The sequence below is a fragment of the Haliotis asinina genome, chromosome 7 (genome assembly GCF_037392515.1).
Source record: "Haliotis asinina isolate JCU_RB_2024 chromosome 7, JCU_Hal_asi_v2, whole genome shotgun sequence".
Taxonomy (NCBI): Eukaryota; Metazoa; Mollusca; class Gastropoda; order Lepetellida; family Haliotidae; genus Haliotis; species Haliotis asinina.
Window position 1 is genome coordinate 19,034,898 of NC_090286.1, and position 19,893 is coordinate 19,054,790.

At 40.0% G+C, this 19,893-nt stretch overlaps 2 protein-coding genes across 5 annotated transcripts in view; one reads left to right on the plus strand and one right to left on the minus strand.

Annotated features, from left to right (window-relative positions):
- Positions 1 to 11,609, minus strand: part of LOC137290380 (glucosidase 2 subunit beta-like) — a 41,127-nt gene extending 29,518 nt beyond the window's left edge. For 2 of the 4 annotated variants that reach the window (XM_067821275.1, XM_067821279.1), the window contains exons 1-8: positions 11,475 to 11,608; positions 8,237 to 8,359; positions 7,912 to 8,007; positions 4,482 to 4,542; positions 3,095 to 3,212; positions 2,925 to 2,988; positions 1,180 to 1,245; positions 564 to 648 (exon numbers count right to left, since the gene is read on the minus strand). In XM_067821275.1, the coding sequence (XP_067677376.1) occupies positions 564 to 648; positions 1,180 to 1,245; positions 2,925 to 2,988; positions 3,095 to 3,212; positions 4,482 to 4,542; positions 7,912 to 8,007; positions 8,237 to 8,359; positions 11,475 to 11,568 (707 nt within the window). In that variant the 5' untranslated portion in view covers positions 11,569 to 11,608. Of the gene's footprint in view, positions 1 to 563; positions 649 to 1,179; positions 1,246 to 2,924; positions 2,989 to 3,094; positions 3,213 to 4,481; positions 4,543 to 7,911; positions 8,008 to 8,236; positions 8,360 to 11,474 lie in introns of all 4 variants that reach the window. The other 2 variants (XM_067821277.1, XM_067821276.1) reach the window with 2 other exon arrangements.
- A 190-nt stretch (positions 11,610 to 11,799) lies between these two features.
- The window catches only part of LOC137290509 (cyclin-G-associated kinase-like), a 69,791-nt gene continuing 61,697 nt past the window's right edge, over positions 11,800 to 19,893 (plus strand). Inside the window, exon 1 of the mRNA XM_067821489.1 lies at positions 11,800 to 12,030. Within this exon, the coding sequence (XP_067677590.1) occupies positions 11,901 to 12,030 (130 nt within the window). The 5' untranslated portion in view covers positions 11,800 to 11,900. The remainder of the gene's footprint in view (positions 12,031 to 19,893) is intronic.

Sequence of the window (19,893 nt, forward strand, 5' to 3'; positions counted from 1 at the left end):
AATCATGTTACATCTGGTTTGGGAAATCACATATCTATTATAAGATGATTGCATCCCCTTCCTATCTCATAAAGACAGCCACAGATTACAGTAAAATGTTCACATCCATTTGAACAAATTACAAGCTGCACTGGGGAACAAATAGCCATCAGCAAAACAAAGGTTGGTTCAGTACTCACTGAAGAAATGCTATATTCCAAATACCTGAAGAACTCAAGTTCTTCAATGCCCTGCCCTCAAAATGACATGTACATATATGAACATAATTTTGACAGAAGGAATGAATATACGATAATCAAGCAGGTTAGACATTACACACAGTTCTTTCTCAGATAGACAGAGGAAGTAACAGATCACTACAAAAGCCCCTTTGGAATGTGGTTTGGTGTGGATGTAAACACGGCATACACAAAATAATGGTACAATCATCAGTTTCCACTATCTTTACTGCAGACTGATATTCTACTAGACTCATGGCTACACATAGCGGGACTGCAATGACGGTTTACTTCCAGTGTAATAGGGACCCCAGTTATGTGATGATGATGATGATGCAGACTTACAATGTGTCTCTGTTACGATCCAGCTGTTGGAATGCCTGTGCTGCCTTCAGTTTGTCTCGAGCTGCTTGCCGTTCAGCCTTCACAGCTGTAAACATATAGCAACATTATCTACAACAGACATTAAGGATAAAGTCAAACCATGATGGTGAGCTAAAGATATGTTCTCCATCACCATGACTCTGTTCATTCAAGGCGGGTCAAGACCAGAAAAAACCCAAGGTTCTTAACCAAGATGAATGTGAACTTCCAACATGTTACCTGAAGATGATATATGATGAAAACAATCTTCACTCCACCAATATACCTAGGAAGAAGGAACTGGCTACCATTGTTTGATTATACTTGGGAAAGAGGGGAAGAATCAGTTATCACTATTATAAAATTGATCCCGTTTCAGCTCACACTGAAATAATAGTCAAAATCTGACTTTCATTTGTAAACTTTACATGTTCTAATTACCTCCCAATGACACCAGTAACATGAAAAATTTGCATCCAAAACAGCTTCACCATCTGTTGTCTATATCATGGTCAGTATTAAATACAACATTTTCCCACCAACTCTCAAAGTGACATAAAGATAAACACATATGTGATGCAGACTTCAGTTGGTGTACCTTCCCATGCTTTCTCATGCTTCTCTTTGGCTTCCTTCTCTGGGGATTCAGCTTCCGTCTTCTTTCCTGCAGCAAAAAGTATTCCTTGTACTCTACCATATATATGTGCAAGAAAGCTTGTAAATTCAAAATTATCAACGAGAGCTTCATCTTGGAAAGTACAAATCCAGTTCAGTTTTGCCCTGCGTGCACACATTACCCTAAGTAACAATGCAAAGACTGTTTCATCTAATCATCAACATACGCCCATTAATACAAGTTTTGGCTAACACAGTCTGAAATATTTTCAATAAGTGTATGTGTAAATCCAAAGGTGGATTACACCCAACCTAAAACTTATGGGAACCATGGTAAGTTTATTGTGATTCATGCCTTGAACTGACATCTATTATACAACCCCTTTTTTGACTCATTACAGGCCACATTTGTTGTTCAATCGACTCCAGGAAACTAAATTGTTAAAACGTAGTGGGGGATAAAAACTGTTCAACCCTAGGTAAGTGCTACACTTGGGATTATCACTAATTTCTCATCTGACTAAATAAACATAACATTGGATTGTTTTATAAATGATGACACTCTTATATTCTTCATTGTTCTTCTTCCCTACCCATAATGTGAGTGAGTGTGATGTTTCCATACAAATTCTTCACAATGGTACAACAATCTCTATCAACACTGTCACGCTCACCAATAGAAACATGCTGTTATCCATAAAGTTTGATATTATGTAAGCATATTTTTCCAGCTACCTGATTGATCTAGAGGTGGTCATGTGACCATCGACAGAAAAGCATATCCAACCCAGGTCCGACCAAAAGTCATACTGACATGAGTTAGTAAAAATAAGCTATGACGTCAAGTTATGACGTCATTCTATTGCTTACATGTCACAGTATTATTAACATAATGTTACTGATTTGTAGTAAAAACAAAATTACTTTTCTTGACTAATTAGACATGTTTTGCTTTTTAGAAGCTTATTTTTGGTAGTCACATAACAAGACAATTACAGATTGGTAATTTCGGTCATTGCGCATTTTTATGGACCCACAAAAATTGAAATAATATTGACCAAGGACTTCCTTCATCCTCGGTTGCTATTACTTTTGCGAGTCCACAAAAACAGGTATTCATCCTCTGTCAATATTACTTTCCGCGGGTCCACAATAACAGGTATTGACCTCATCACTAGTCTATAACTGTATATTACTGTTCTCTTCCCATAGATAAAGACATTAACATACCACTTCTAGTCAGTGTTTGCAATACTTTAATTTGCAAGCTAGCTATCTGGGGCTACTGCCACATGCAGGCCTTAAAATCTACACACCCGGACTGAAATCTGTAGGTCCATTTGTTAAAGTCAAACCAATAAAATAGAAATACACTATATTGTACAGTTTCACACTGTTTCTACAAAGTTAATTAGCAAAGACTAAGTCACAGAGAGAAATCTGTGTTTTAGTATAGACTGGTGTTGGCATTCCTCTGCGCAAGATGCAGAAATATCAGGAAGTGGAACTGTAAGTTATCATAACATGATGAATCATGGTTCTCTAATGTTAAAAACATGGGAAAGATTCTGGTTGAACAAGAAACTGCCGGATAATTCACTAAAGGCCATAAGGGCCAGCAAAGATTTGAAACTGCTGGCCTGAAGCAATAATAACCAGTGCTTGCCCTCTGGGCCGGCAATTGTTTTGAACGTTGCTTCTAGCTCCCTATCCCTTTCACAAACTTACCTTCTAAATCATCCCTTTCACCTAACATTTGTTCCTTTGACTTCTCAAGTTCTTCAACTAGAGCCTGCAATAAACAATTTTTTATCCATTCAAATAATTGACTTTCAAATTTAAATAAAGACTGACAAACACATAGAGTGCAGGTTTTCACACAGTGTTATAAGATGTACCTTGTTGGTTTGGAGATTCTGTAAGCCCTCTTCCACATACTGTTTTCTTATGTTGAATCCGGTTTCTCGCAGCTCTTTCTCACGAACCAGATCTTCACGACGCTTGCGACCAAGTTCACTAAAAACAAATGTATGTAGCATTTTTACATACAAAAGAAATGTTTCATGATACTTGACTATCAATAATGAGCGCCGGCAAAGCAATAATATGCCTTATTCTCTTCCCACAGAGGTTACTCCTGTCATATCTTCCAACGTAACCTCTGTTCTACTTCAGCCATATTTCCCATTTCTTATGAAATCCCTAGCAAAACCAAAATCGCAAAACAAATTATCTCCCTTCTTTCCATCCAGTCCTATCACATGTTAGATCGACTTAAATTCAGTTAATCAAGGTGCAAAGGATAGAGTCGGTATTTCATATCAAACTGAAAAGCAGAATCTAGCGCAATGTAGAGTGCGGGAATCAATCGACAAAATGCTTTTGGTAATGTGACACTTGTAAAACATATAATGGCTAGCTTGTCAGTTGTCAGTGATAGGAGTGGAGATGCCATTGATCTAGACAAATTGTTTGTGCATAGTGCTGGAGAATAGATTATAGTTTTTCTGCAGCATATGGAAATTACCAAGGCTTTGCAAATGGTTCCTTTTGAAACAATGTCACTGACAGCACTACTAAATCTATCTGAATCATGAATCTAGAACACTTACACCATGAAAGGGTCGTAGCAGAACAGAGGAAGATATGACAGGAATAACCTTGGTGGGAAGAAAATGTGATATACCTGTGTTGCACTGAAACCCTAAGGTTCAAAATTTACTGTATGAAGCAAGACTAAGTTTATTTCTTGTTTTATGGAGCTGTTGATCATATCTTTTATCAATAATAAGAAAACAAAGAGTCATCAGAGGATGACAAATCCCCCTACCCCCCACAAATCTGAAAGAACAAATCATCTGACAGTTAAAGTCCAACTTGATTTGAAGTCCAAATTGTCTCCATTGAAATCTTCAAAATATAAATGCCAAAAATTTGTAAATAGCAAGAGGCACCACTTTGGGATCTGCCTCATATATATGTCAAGATATTGACAGGTTTTCAAATTGTGCTCCAGAAACAAAGCCCATCCCTTCCTTCACATCGTTTCCAGGGAAACCAAGAGAAATTAAAATGAAAAAAAATCTTGAAAAAGCAAAACGCACCACTTTAGCTTCTGTTTGAACATCTATCAAGTTCAAAAATATTGAACGGTTTATGTTCCGGAATCAAAATGATTACAAACAGACATTCAGACAAGGTGTCAACTATATCCCTCCACACTACATGGCAGGGGAATAAAAATATATATTATCCTCTTACAAGGCAAAGTATCAGTATACTCACTCGCAGGTGTTCGGACACTGAATCTTCTCTTGTTGGTACTCATCAGATCCATCGCAACAATCTTGCAAAAAGAAGGTCATAGTTAATGTCAATGCAGCAATGCTACAATAGTGAGTGTTTCATAATGACAATGGCACCAACAACATATCCATTAACATGTCAGATATTAATAACTAATTGGCAGAAACAAATTTTGGATTACTGTGAACTCAAGATATATCACATGAACACATTGAAACCTATGTAAAAACCTCAAAAAAGCAAGGTATGAAACTCTGAAAACGTTAAAACCAGACAAGCTGGTTAGATATAAAACTTGCCAGCCCAGACCATTATCAATTTACTTAGGATACAGTGTCCCTTGCCCAACTCAACTCAACTCGACTCGACTCTGTCTTTCTCGGATTGTTGAATATACCGGTTATACACATTAAATGAAACACCACAAACAAGCAGGGTTGGTTTAAGTTAATGCTCATCACATATTACACGTGCATTTGTTTCACTTTTCCAACTACTGCGCTTACCCCCTTGTAAAACAAACCGCCAATAATCTAAGACTACTGAATCTATGATCGTTTGTTAAACAACTTTTATCCTAAGTTGAATGAAATTCTGACATTTAAATGCTCAAATGTCAAGTTAAAATTATGAGGATTCACAATGTTAATTTCACTACATTTGATTTAGATTTTCGTTTAAAATGAAATTCATCACTATGTTTTCACTCTAAACAGCTACAAGGACATGAAACTGAGGATGAGCTTTAAACTTCAATATTTAACTGGATGCTTCAGGTTCCATCATATGTTTACATTTGTTGTGCCTTATATACAAAAACTGGACTGATGCTTTATTGCTTATCTCCACTATTCCTACTAAACGGTCAGTGCAAACTTGAATCCCTTCAAATTCCCTAGAAGCGAACGCACAATCACTCACCTTGAGCCACGTGCCCTTTTCCAACCAAAAGCACCCACGATACTGTGCACATGCTAAACCTAACTCTCTTCGATATATGCCTCCGTAGAGGTCTACGGGAAGTCTGTGTGGTGAGAGGGGATGGTTGGGAGGGCTTCATTTTATGAGTCAGGTTAAGTATATAATATCAACTTCAGCATCAAACTTACATATTTTTTCTTATCCTGACTCATGTTTTATTGCTTAATGATTTCGATGGAAAAGGTGGCAGGTCAACCACCTTCAGGATTCCCTGTTAGAGTGTACTCAGATCCGTGTTCGCTTATAAATACACCCCTTCGGAATGCTGCAAACCGGATTTCTGGCTGACATCAGACAGGGGACCACATTCTTATACCAGGTATGAGAAGTATTCTTTGTAGATTATGCGGATTTAGATGTGCTAGATGCCTCGTTGTCTAGATACCTGGAACGACCCATACATTAAGGTAAGGACTATTACCAAAACTGGTGTCGTGACCCATACATTAAGGTAAGGACTTTACCAAAACTGGGGTTGTGACCCATACATTAAGGTAAGGACTATTACCAAAACTGGGGTTGCAACCCATACATTAAGGTAAGGACTTTACCAAAACTGGTGTCGCGACCCATACATTAAGGTAAGGACTATTACCAAAACTGGGGTTGCAACCCATACATTAAGGTAAGGACTTTACCAAAACTGGTGTCGCGACCCATACATTAAGGTAAGGACTTTACCAAAACTGGTGTCGCGACCCATACATTAAGGTAAGGACTATTACCAAAACTGGTGTCGCGACCCATACATTAAGGTAAGGACTTTACCAAAACTGGTGTCGCGACCCATACATTAAGGTAAGGACTTTATCAAAACTGGTGTCGTGACCCATACATTAAGGTAAGGACTTTACCAAAACTGGTGTCGCGACCCATACATTAAGGTAAGGACTATTACCAAAACTGGGGTTGTGACTCATACATTAAAGTAAGGACTTTACCAAAACTGGGGTCGCGACCCATACATTAAGGTAAGGATTATTACCAAAACTGGGGTTGTGACCCATACATTAAGGTAAGGACTTTACCAAAACTGGTGTCGCGACCCATACTTTAAGGTAAGGACTTTACCAAAACTGGGGTTGTGACCCATGCATTAAGGTAAGGACTTTACCATATCTGGTGTCGCGACCCATACATTAAGGTAAGGACTTTACCAAAACTGGTGTCGCGACCCATGCATTAAGGTAAGGACTATTACCAAAACTGGTGTCGCGACCCATACATTAAGGTAAGGACTATTACCAAAACTGGTGTCGTGACCCATGCATTAAGGTAAGGACTTTACCAAAACTGGTGTCGCGACCCATACATTAAGGTAAGGCCTTTACCATATGTGGTGTCGTGACCCATACATTAAGGTAAGGATTATTACCAAAACTGGGGTTGTGACCCATACATTCAGGTAAGGACTTTACCAAAACTGGGGTCGCGACCCATACATTAAGGTAAGGACTTTACCAAAACCGGGGTCACGACCCATACATTCAGGTAAGGACTTTATCAAAACTGGTGTCGCGACCCATACATTAAGGTAAGGACTTTACCAAAACTGGTGTCGCGACCCATACATTAAGGTAAGGACTTTACCAAAACTGAGTCTTAGTTTACTCATGCACTGACTTATCTTGTAGACATGGGAACATGGACTCTCTGCAGGTGGTAATGGATCAGTGGCCAGGCGTCAACGAGTCTGCGCAAATAGGTGAGATTTTCTTTAACGTTGATTTGCCATTGAGAGTTGCTGTGCTACCACTAGAGGCCAAAATTGATGTATTTTGGATACATCTTCCGTAGGTATATCTCGTAGATAGTGGTTAGCGAAGACTATGTCTGATCTCCAAAAGCAACCATCCATAACTGATGAGATTGAGCAGTTCTAATCCGGTTGCTTTATATGCTCTAAGGATCACTGCTCTGATCCAAAAGGAGACAGTCATCCGTGAGATTCTACAGTTGATGCAGGAGTCAAAGGGATAAACAGATGCTTGAACTTCCCTCTTCTCACAGCACTTCTTTGTAGGTATATCTTCAAAGCCGGACAGAAGGACAAGTCTTGAAATTAAACTAAAGATAAGCTGAGAAGGGCCCCAAGAAACACTGTCCAACCGTTGAAGGGATTCAAGTTTCCTTCGACAGTTCGAAAGGAATTGGAAATAAGCAATAAAGCATGAGTAAGGATAAAGAAAAAAAAACCTCAGCAAAACTTCAACACTCCATACCTGAAGGTCTGGTCCCATTTCATCTAGAAAGTACTCACATATGAAGAACTAACGGTGTAAAATAAAACTCCAAAATAATGTTTCATTTAGCAAATTCATATCTATCAGGTAATCAGCATTCTATTCACGTCTGTGTAAAGTTTGCCTTCAACGAGCAAAGAGACGTTACATGTCAGTGTACAAAAGTGGATAAATAGCCTCCTTACCACAATAGCCATCGTTGACACGAGATGACAAAATATCTTCCGCTACGTGACCTTTGTTTTGGCAGAAGAACTTCATGTTGGGGCATGCCGCTGTGCCTGAATAATGAAGAGTTATCTTTGTCACAGTAGGTTATGATGGATTATATTTACTGCTCATGCAGTCTACTAATTCTTTTCCTGGGTTTCCATAATGGACAGTATTTAGCACATGCTGCTGTAAAACACATACAACCTTAAAAAGGCATGCTTATATTAAATAGAATTATATTCCTGACAAGTGAACATAGTGAAACATTCTAGCACAAATCCCAAGCACTGCCCTCACCTGGTTCATCAGACCCATCATCACAATCACAATAGTCATCATTGACGTATTCAAAGGGGAATTCTTGGACAGTATTCAGACATTTAAAGGTGTTTCCTTCCCCAGGCTGGTACAGTAATGCTCCTGCAATACAAGATCAGACATCAACAACTTAATTCAAATACTGTTACACTACCTTCCACTGAACCACACACAAATACTGTGGCAATGCTCTGTTACGAATATGTATTGTGTTTTATGCACAAGACACTATGAAAACTATTAATAGACACTTATTCACATTTAATTTTCTATTGTATTCATCAGGTCATCAACAGTAAAATATAAATTTCGGCATTATTTTTATGAAACAATTTTTATCTAGAAAAATGAATTTTGAAGCAAATAGAATGCTCTCTGTCTTGCTGTAATTCCCCACTGTACCAAGTTTTCTTATGCATTGCAGTACTATATGTTTCCCTACTGTACCAAATTTTCTTCTGTACTGCAGTACTACATGTTAACCATGGCATTAATATTTGCTTGTTTTGAGGCATCTCTTACACAAAATTCCATGACAAAGGTTTACGTAAATAATTATTAATTCAATCATTGAAAATTGGATGGGAAATTCTGAAATGCTGATCACTGTTACAGTTAGCTGTGAGGAGACCTATTTGAACTGCCATAACGGACTAAGCACATTGGTGAACATGGTGAATAGCTAATTGAGCATTCGGTTTCAGTAATTTAATGAACTGCAGAATAAATGTAAATGTCGCTAAATTATGGCGATGTCTGTTCAGCAGCCAGTACAGTTGTTTTTCAATTTACTGCTTTGTTCAGAAGAAAAGTATATAAAATAACCATTATATCTGCACAATGGACAGAACAACCTCCAATGGTCTCTACAACCAAAATAATATAGCCATCAAAAGGAGAATCTTGACATGTTGTTTGGGGGTTTATTTACTGAGTGCTTATAACTGATTCAGTTTGTGCACTATCAGGTATGCGATTCAGCGCGGTCCAAGGATTCAGGTTGTGGATCTTGCTATCACAGTGCATGAACGAGGATGCCAAAACCAGTTGAAGTGATCTGGGTAAACCTAAGTGTCATTAACACTCTCATTATTATTGTATTGGGTCCATAGATTTGAGATGGTCTGTTAGGAAGTGCCTTCCCACCTCATACTGCAATGGCAATCCTTGTAAATGGCTGATGCGAGTCTTGGCAGTCTTGGTGACTTAAAGCAATGCATGTGGAGTACTGATGATGAGGCTTTCTAAATTTTGGGGGATACACAATTTTGTGATTCACCATAAACATGAGTGTAACATTACATTTTCTGTTCAAGGTTTCATTATTGAAACATTTTGTTGTCAGCTACCATTTCCCACATATTGGGATTCTGCATTGATTAGTTGTGTCAAATAGTTTCCTAAAATTGTTCGTGTGTCATGATTCATGTTGTCCCGTGGTGTCTAATAGAAAATTTAACAATCATTACACAAAGATCGAATAAAGAGCAATTTATCTTTGAAAACCGCCCATATATCTACCCTTTTAAGCAAGAGTCATCATAAGATGACGTATCCCCCCCCTCGGACACCACACATCTGAAAGAACATAATTTAATGGTTACCTGATTATTTTTAGAAGTTCAAAACGTTTTAATGGAAATCATGAAAAATATAAATGCAAAATATCAGTAAACAGCTAAAAGCACCACTTCAAGATCTGCCTCATACATCTACAATGTTCTGTTGAAAGATATTTAGGCAAACCTGTAGTGGTTTCCAATTCTCTGAAGAGTGAGTGAGTGAGTTTCCTTGATTCAGGGATCGTTTGTACAAAAATGTGATGTAAGTGATCAGAATGATTCTTACTATCTGTGTATAGCTATATCTTTTCATGGTTTACCTTGTAATTAACAAACAGGCCAGAAATGCTAATAAGTACAATTGTTGTTCTGCATGATTTTGCATCAGTCATGGTGTCACTCTGTACAGAAATTTTGACAGTTTTTTATAGACAGACCTCTCAAAGGACTTAAAGAATACACTAATTAGCTGACCCATGCTGTCCATCCCTATTTAGTTAACAAGGTGACCCTGAGTGACTACAGACAATAGTAACAGATTTCTATCTCCTGGGCCCTTCTTTGACTGACTGACCAAACCTTTTGGTTTCCAGGTGATGAACATGAAAATATACATTCTCAGTACTGACTGGGAAGTTGATTCGGTACATATATATAAGCGTCAGGAGAACATGGAAACATATTTTACAATAGGTTTAGGCTGAACTTTGAGGCCTTGAATAGGAATTTACCTGGATTACAGAGCTGCTTGACATTTTGGGTACTCAAGTGAGTGGGTGAGTGAGTGAGTTTAGTTTTACGCTGCACACAGCAATATTCCAGTCTGTAAATAATCGAGTCTGGACCAGACAATCCAGTGATCAACAACATGAGCATCAATCAGCGCAATTGGGAACCGATGACACGTGTCAACCAAGTCAGTGCCCCTGACCACTCGATTCCGATAATCGCCTCTTAGGACAAGCATAGTCGCCTTTTATGGCAAGCATGGGTTGCTTAAGGCCTATTCTACCCCGGGACCTTCATGGGTCTCTTTGGAGAGAATCGCCCATGGGGTACATATAGGGCTGTCTCCTATTCTTGTGGGTTTCCTATTCTTGCGGCAAACAAATTTTCTCCTGAGATCGCTGATGCGTGATACTTAGAGGGTGTTTACATCATTGACCAGTAACTAGGAAGTGGCACAAGTCTGTAAATTATCAAAATTTTGCAGTGTAACGAATATTCGTGAGTTTTAACCAACTTGGAAAAATCGTAACTTTCCCCCGCCCTTCCCGATAAGATTCCCCTTCCTTACACCTTATAACGTTACTTTCCCGTTATGCCGCGAGAATAGGAGACGCCTCAAAAACTCGACGGCGGACGACCATGGTTTTCATCGAGCTCAAGTGGGATAATACACCTGATGGATCAAGCAGTTGATAGATGCACATGTTAGAGTGGGGATCTCTTCATTTAAAAACAACAAGCATACATACGAAAAGAACACTATATATTCTGTTTTCAGCTGATATTCGTAAGTACCGCGAGAATAGTAGACACCAGTATTAAGCATTTTCTGATGCCGGCAAATGTCATGTGACAGTTGTATCAATGTTTTAATAAAATATTGTACAATAAACAAAAAGTCATATTTCAACTGAACAAAAACTGACGTGAAAGCGGGACACCCCTCGGTCTTCCGATGGCACCTTCCACGACCAGAATAGTAACAACGACAGACAACACGCTCAGCAACATCGCCGACATTTTATCAACATGTGAAATGTCGTTCTCTCATTGGCCGAATGAACAAGGGAGGCTACTCTTATATTCCATGACGTTTTCAGTTCCTCTTTGCAGCATTTCATGGTTTTGTGAGAATATATACACTTCATTAAATAACTATTAAAGTCTCATGCCGTGCCAGTACATTATTTCTAAGCATAATATGGGTATACATTTTTTCGAAATCCAATGTGGTAAAAGTCTTCGAGCTCATTTTTGACAGAACACGTGACGTCACGGTGATCCGCCAGCAACCCAAGAAATAATTTTGACGTATTTATCTTTTGTGATTTAGGCAAATGTAAGCCGTAATAATGGCAGATTTCTTTAAGTCAGCTTTTGGATATTTAAGCGGTGGCCAGGGCCGCATAGATAGTGATTTCGTAGGACAGAGTGTCGAGTTGGGAGACCAGAAATTGCGAGTTAAGAAAGTGATAGCAGAAGGTAAGTGTCAAATTATATTGACACGAGTCTTGGTGTCTTTCTTGTGTCCTGTTAATTATACTAATATGCCCGTCAAAAATAGCTTGATTTCGAACGAATCGATTGCACTAACATTAGAAATATAATAGTTGCCTCATGTGCGTTATCACACCAAGTTAGGACCAATAGGAGTAAACATGTATCCTCATATAATCTCTTTTTTGGTCAGATAAGAAATCACACAGCGTATTTCAGACGGTTTGCATTGAATTCGTAGACCAGACTGGTTCGTAGACGTGGAAATCCGGTGGATTCGTAGACGTTAGTAAATGATGTTAGTAAATGTTAGCTTGGTATTATTATTAATCATGACATTAGTGTAAACGAAAAGTGTTCGTGTTTGGTGAAATAAAACAATATATTAGGTGAGTATGATGAGCGGCGTGCAAATAATAATCTGAGTTTTTTAAAATAAAAACCAAACTACATAATAGGTAAGTATGATCAATATTAAACTATGGAAACAAGCCCAGAAGTAGCACTGGAGAAGGTGGGTGGGTTACCGCCAAAGTAATTAACAAAACGCAATAAAAACAACTCACTAGTTCCTATTTAACATTCACAACAACTAAGTGCAACGTGAAAACAATGAAAACTGTTTAACAATTCGCCGACAAACATTACCTATACAAACAGTTATGGTATAATAAGCTCAAGGTGGCAAAAAAATCATTCAGTATCAACCATGGCTCTCTACTTTGTATATGTGAAAGAATTTCGACCCAGACAACATGCTATCCAGTGTGACGTGGATGTGTGAACTTCATGTGAAAGCGTGTTCACTTAATGGGCCCATGATAACTGAAAGAAAAAAAAATGTCGTGACATCTGCTGGGTTGAAACATTTACATAAAGAGGAGATACGGGATAATGTTCATTCCTTCCTCTATCACACCTTTCATGTCCTCAGTTGTTCCAAGTTTCATATCGCTGAAAGAGAGCATAGCATTGTATCACTGAAAACAAAACAAAAAAATCTTCACAAGACATAAGCTTAGTGGTTTATCAAAAATTAATATGCTTGCAGAATAATATTATTCAATTATTTATACACGTCTACGAAATCACTGTCTACGAACACTGTTTCCCTTTCAGACGATGCATACTTATTTTTTTAATGTTGTCTATCATACCATTGAATGTGGTTATTTATTGACAACATGAAAAAATATGATAAGATTACCTCATGTTTCAACACTTTGTCATCCGCTAACTTCGCTATCCATCAGTTTGCTAACCATCACGTCATCAGTTTTCGGTCAAATGATTTACAGTTTGCAGGAGGCAGTATGCTGGTGCTGCACAGACATAATTATGGAGGATGTTGGTGTCAATCAAAAAGTCTCAGAAATGTTTCTAGAAGTCAACACTCATCGCACACAGTAATGAAGAAAGAATAATTCCAAAATATTTCACTAGAATAATCCTATGTACATCACTAGCATGATAACTAATCTATCACAAGTTATTCCCCTTTATCATCATGACATGGACACCAGAATTCTGAGGTGGCACACACAACTCTTAAGGGTGTGCATACTTTCAGTTGAACCCATTGTTTGCATGATGGGTGTGTGCATTCTGCCCATGAGACGAACACAGTGCTCTGGTATACTACAAGTTCCTGTGGTTTGAATCTGTGCCAGTAGGTGCACCAAGTTTATTGTGGCTACCTCATCCTAACAAGGTACCCAATTCACAGCTGGGTGGACTGGGACACATAGTCGCAGTACTCTATCCAAGTTTACTGCATGTTGCTGTACCCGCAACATATTCATGTGGCCACCATCTGGTCATATACCAACAGATTCTTTTAAGTGCACAGGGTTATGTACTGCACACTAGGGGTTGTGACAGCATAGAAAGAGTCTGCACACAAAGTTGACTCCAAGTTTTTTACACCCGGTCACAGGAGGGCTTAATTCTGACACCTCAACCTCGATGGATCACTAGCCTGGCGCTTTAGCCAGCTCGCCCACTGTGACCCAAAGCAAACACTCCGTCCCAACATTCCCTCTAGTATGGTCACACCATCCCACCAAGGTACATCACCTGTGATCTCTGTTTCTTCATCAGAGGAATCAATGACGGGATCGACTCTACAGAAGGTAATGCCTGATGTACCTGGCTTAGGAGACAAATACTAGATATGGCAGAATTATTGCACTTGAAGTACTACCACACCCTATAACAATAGTAGTACAAGATTTTGGACTGGTGACAGCATATGGGGTGGCTTGACTTGACGATACAACAGATGGAAGAGTCTGATGTTCTGCAGTTCCCTTCTCATCAATGTTGTATATCTGATGTGGATTATCCTTCGAGGTGCAGTTGTCAAGAATCTGTCCAAGCTCTTGGAAGTAGTGCTGGAATGTTTCTTCAGACGTAGCCTTTGTACGCTTTAACTCAGGTACTTTTAGATCAGGCCTGCGCAACAGGAAGTTATAAAACCATTGCATAGACATTGGTATGTTGTTTTTGGATTTCTTCCCCAGATAAACTGCTAAGTCAGTAGCAAGGTCAACAACTTCTGAATGTTTATATCCACAGCCGGCCATTGCTTGAATATGGACAAGATGATATCCCTCCTCTTCAATTGACAACAAAGGTTCAGGACCAGACTTCAAACAGCTTCATACACATTTTCCATGGCGGTATGGCCCCCTTCCAGTAGAGATGGCCACACGTCATCCTCAAATAATAAATCTGCCATTAATCTCTGTACAGAAACAACAATTGGATATTTTTGTTAAAAAACATGATAAAAGATGATCCTTCACATATTCCATAGATTTTCTTTTAATGACAGCACTGTCAAATGATGTATCATGCGACAAAATGATAACAAGACATAAACAAGCAGACAATGAGTTACTGTGTATTTTTAAAGCTATGATCTATCTAAATGTAGCATTTCTTTGCAAGTAAATTTTTTACATCTGAAATCTGTCATAAAATGGAAGTTTCATGCATATATTAATTGATACTTACCTTGTGCATCTTGACATGAAGCATTTTCGTAGTGATGTATAGGATGAAACACAAGATTAATGGTACTCCATTGAATTCCATTCAGTGCTCTAAATGTATTCCTAAGCGTTTCCAGTACTCCTGTACTCCTGTATTGAAAAAATATGGGATACTTGCTTCTAATGTTGAAAAAATATCTGGATCTCGGTGGTATGGTAGCAGCAATCACAATACCCTTTTCCACCAATGGGGAATGTAAAACACATGCAAGATTCAAGGATCAATATTTTAAAGCGATAAGAGAGCCATCCGAATGGTACACTCCCATGGTGCCAGTACTGAAGAAGTCTGGCTAGGTTCAAATTAAAAAGCTCAACAATTCAGTGGAGATGATAGATTCATAGTGCCAAATGTCAAAAACAGCACTGAAATAGTCAGGCTCAGCTGTATTTTCAACCTGTGATGCATCTAATGGATTTTACCAGATCCCTCTGCATGAGAGCAGACAGATGCGGACAACATTCACAATGCTATGGATGTTATTGCTTTAGGACCGTTCCTGAATAACTTCAGCTCCAGAAGTCTGAAAGAGGAAAGTGTGCAAGCCTCTGTTAGGTGAGCCTGGTTCAGAAGTGATTGTGGATGACATTTTAGTTCATGGTCAGACACTGAGAGAACGTGATGACAGACTAGACAGTATGCTGAATAGAGTTATAAGAGCTGGTTTGAGGCTCAGTGAAGACAAATGCAACTTCCCCCAATCAGAGATGGTATACTTTGGACACAAAATCAGCAAAGATGGAATATCATAAGTGTCTCCACAAACAAGTTGAAGGCCATCATTGATTTCCCAGCTCCTGAGCATGTGACGAAACTGAGACATACTCAAGGTCTGATGAACTACTCTTGGAAAATCTCACCCGATTTATCAATAGTGATAAAGCCCATAACCATTCAGAGACTTAGTGTGTACGCGAGATGGTCAACGGTGATGAACAGATCGTGTGGTTTCAGAGATTTAATGTGTACGCGAGACGGTCTTCGGTGATGAACAGATCGTGTGGTTTCAGAGATTTAATGTGTATGCGAGACGGCCTACGGTGATGAACAGATCGTGTGGTTTCAGAGATTTAATGTGTATGCGAGACGGTCTACGGTGATAGACAGATCGTGTGGTTTCAGAGATTTAATGTGTACGCGAGACGTTCTACGGTGATGAACAGATCGTGTGGTTTCAGAGATTTAATGTGTAGGCGAGACGGTCTACGGTGATAAACAGATCATGTGGTTTCAGAGATTTAATGTGTACGCGAGATGGTCTACAGTGATAAACAGATCGTGTGGTTTCAGAGACTTAATGTGTACGCGCGACGGTCTACGGTGATAAACAGATCGTGTGGTTTCAGAGACTTAATGCTTATGCGAGATGGTCTACGGTGATAAAAAGATCTTGTGGTTTCAGAGACTTAATGTGTACGCGAGATGGTCTACGGTGATGAACAGATCGTGTGGTTTCAGAGATTTATTGTGTACGCGAGACGGTCTACGGTGATAAACAGATCGTGTGGTTTCAGAGACTTAATGCTTATGCGAGATGGTCTACGGTGATAAACAGATCTTGTGGTTTCAGAGACTTAATGCTTATGCGAGACGGTCTATGGTGATAAACAGATCTTGTGGCTTAGGGGTTAGCACAAGAAACTACACTATCGGCAATCAAATACATGTTAACAAGTACTCAAGTGCTTGTGTTCCATGATCCAGCTTCACTGGTAGTGGTCAGTGGTGAAACCAGGAGTTACCGCTTAGGTGGAGCACTGTTTCAAGTACATGGAGACTAATTACGTCCTTTTGCCTTCTGTTCACAGCCTCAAAAGTAAGGTATGCAGAAACGGAAAGAGTGTCAATCTGGTGCATAGGCAAGTGAGAAATGGATGATCGGGATTTGGCAAAGTCACAGTTATTTTTTTGAAATGGCAATGAAAAATTTTTACGTGCACAAAATGTGCTGATGCTCGAGAAACATTTCAAATTTCTTATTTAGCCTCAAATTACAAATGGTCTTTGTAACCAGTACAAGTAAATCAAAAATAGACACAGTGCAATGATTTGATAATTCAAAAGAAAGCTGTCTTCCCATAAGGCAGACCCCAAAAAGACAGACTGCTTAAAACATCACATTTTATGGTTGGTTACATAAGACTTACTTAAACTGTACCATAAATAAGTAATTGTATGTGCCCAGATAAAAAGACAGTTGGTATTAACTATAGTTTTATTAGTTCAAGTAGTATATACAATGGGGGTTTTAAAACACTTTCAAGAAAAGTCTCTACAAAGCCTTATTTACTAAATAAGGCTTTGGTTGGGTCCTTAGCTCTTGCTACTATTACCCCTACTACTTAACGTGTTTTGGAGGTAACACTGTGCCGTACGGTACGATCAATAATTCTTCTCTTACAAACCCCCTACCCGGCCCATCCCTCAAGTAGTATAAGTTAGGTTCGTCGGCTTTCATATCCACTTTATCTATGTTGTAAGTTTTGACTGACCATATAGGATCGGTGGCCCGCTTACGGCTATCACCCTCGTGTTTCCCCGGCTGGTATAGATACCTCACTAGGGCCCTATCTGGTATCTGTTTCTCCTTCCCACGCAATGGAGCGGCCGACTCTGCAACTATTGATTTTAGTTTGATAGCGTCTGCCGGTTTCTTACCGGTGAGACTGGTGACTTCATGGTTGATTGCCGACACCACCTTGGGTAACCTCGTGACCCATTCAGTCGATCGTTTTCCAGGGGTGGCCATCTCCCTAGCATACTGATGGCCGAACAAGCGCTCAGCCAAAGTCCTATTAAATCTCTCAACTATGGCTTGGCTGCGATGGGCTCCGGCCGTGCCACGCCTGACCTTTGTATCGTGTTTGGCTATCAGTTGTGACACGGCACCCATGAACTCCCGTCCGGGGTCAACTTGCAGCTCTGTTGGCCACGTCAGCGGACTGCGTTTGTATATGCGTTCGAATCCTCTGGCTACCTGGGCCGAATCTTTCGTGGTCAAGGGTTCGGCTTCCTTGTAACGACTGGCTACGTCCACTACGGTTAAGGCATACTTGTACCTCTTGTCGTGGGGTAGGAACAGTAGGTCTGCCTGGTGAACGCTATTAGGTATGTTAATACCGAACCTCCTTCTAGGCACGTAGCGTGGTGCCGGCAAATAGATCTGCCACAGGGCTTGTTTTTCAAGCCACGCTTTGGCTTCCTCCGGGGGTACTCGCGCTATTTTAGCTAGCTTATCTACTGCGCTAGCTCCTTTCCAGTACCCACGCGGGCTGTAGTAAATAGCCTCAAATTTTCTCATGTCCATACGCGTATGTGTTTATCCCATCAATAGCTATCCAACGTTTAGTGTCCATAGGCGACAGGGACGTCTTGTTTATAGTCAGTCCGTATATCTTATGTCCATCACTTCTAAGTGTGTTCATTTTATGCCTAAAGGTACGGGTCTTGAACAGGGCTTCCTTGAATCTGGCGTGTTTGATGTGTTGTTTCACCACATACTTCTTAACCCCCTTAGCCTTCCGGATCTCACTATTGTCGGCTTTCAGTATGGAGTACATCTTAGGTCTCAAACCTATGTACTCGGCTATGGGCGTGCCAGCACACTCGTCCTTCATCTTACCTAGGACCTTTTTATTTACCGTACTGTGTATGGCATGGGTCTTAGGGTAGTCGCTGGTGTCGTATAAATCGAGGTGTTTTTTCATGTCCTCGTACACGTCCTCGGTTCGAATCTCCATCAGCAGGGAATCCGTGTCAGTGTACAGCACTTCACACCTGTCACCGTACTGTTTCTTGAGCTCGTTGTAGTAAAAGTCGTACATCAGGTGTTTGGATAAATCGAGGATGCTCATCCCCACGTAAACAGGCCGGTTGAATTTTATGTGGCTTTTCTTCATGTGTAGGGCAACCAGGTTGTCTGTGAATATCTTACTACGGTTGAATGCCGGACTGGCTATCAATCTCCTGAGCTTGTCTTCCTCACTCGACCGAACCAGCTTCACGGTCACGCGTTTCCTCAGGTTCTCCATAGTCTTACCAAACACCGAGTTGTTCATGAGCTTGTAGAGATTTTTCTCAAAGTCACTGGTGGCTTTTTTTCGTAGGTCTGTGTTCATTCTGATGTAGGGCTCCATCCATGGGCTCTGGTCGAACATGAGCACCCTGTGTATTTTGGTCAGCCTCATACCCAACGACAGGTACAGCTGTAGGTTGCGATAGTGAACGATGTACTTGGTCTTATTCATTAAGTTAGGCACGAGTTTTTCAACGTCTGTCACACGCCCACCTAACAAGTTATGTTGGTACTCAGACATCCAGTCTGGGTTAACCCTCATACGTTCGGGGGCCAGGGGGTAGCTGTTGTGTGATGTGTGTAATTCCTTGGTATACTCTAAGTCAACCTCGAGGATATACCCTTTGTTCGAATCTGGTGCAACCCCCATAACATCAACGTGGGGTACCCATTCGAATCCCCCTGTAGGTAGATACTGGCTCATGGCCCAGCCATACAGGTTGTTTGCGTCGAGGTAGAGAATGTGATTGGTTGGCTTGTTAGGATCGTAACCTTTCACGTATTGATTATTTGCTTTCGCGTATCGTTTGGATGCCATGGAAATCCCACCTCGCAAGCCTTTCTCAATGAATAGGTGCATGTCGTAATCTGTGAGCAATTCCAAATTAACTCCGGTCTTTTTAAGCAAGGCGTCCCACGACAGACCTGGGCTGGTGTAATACCATGCGGGGTCGAGTTTATACTGCTTGAAACACGTTCGCCTAAATGTCTCAAAC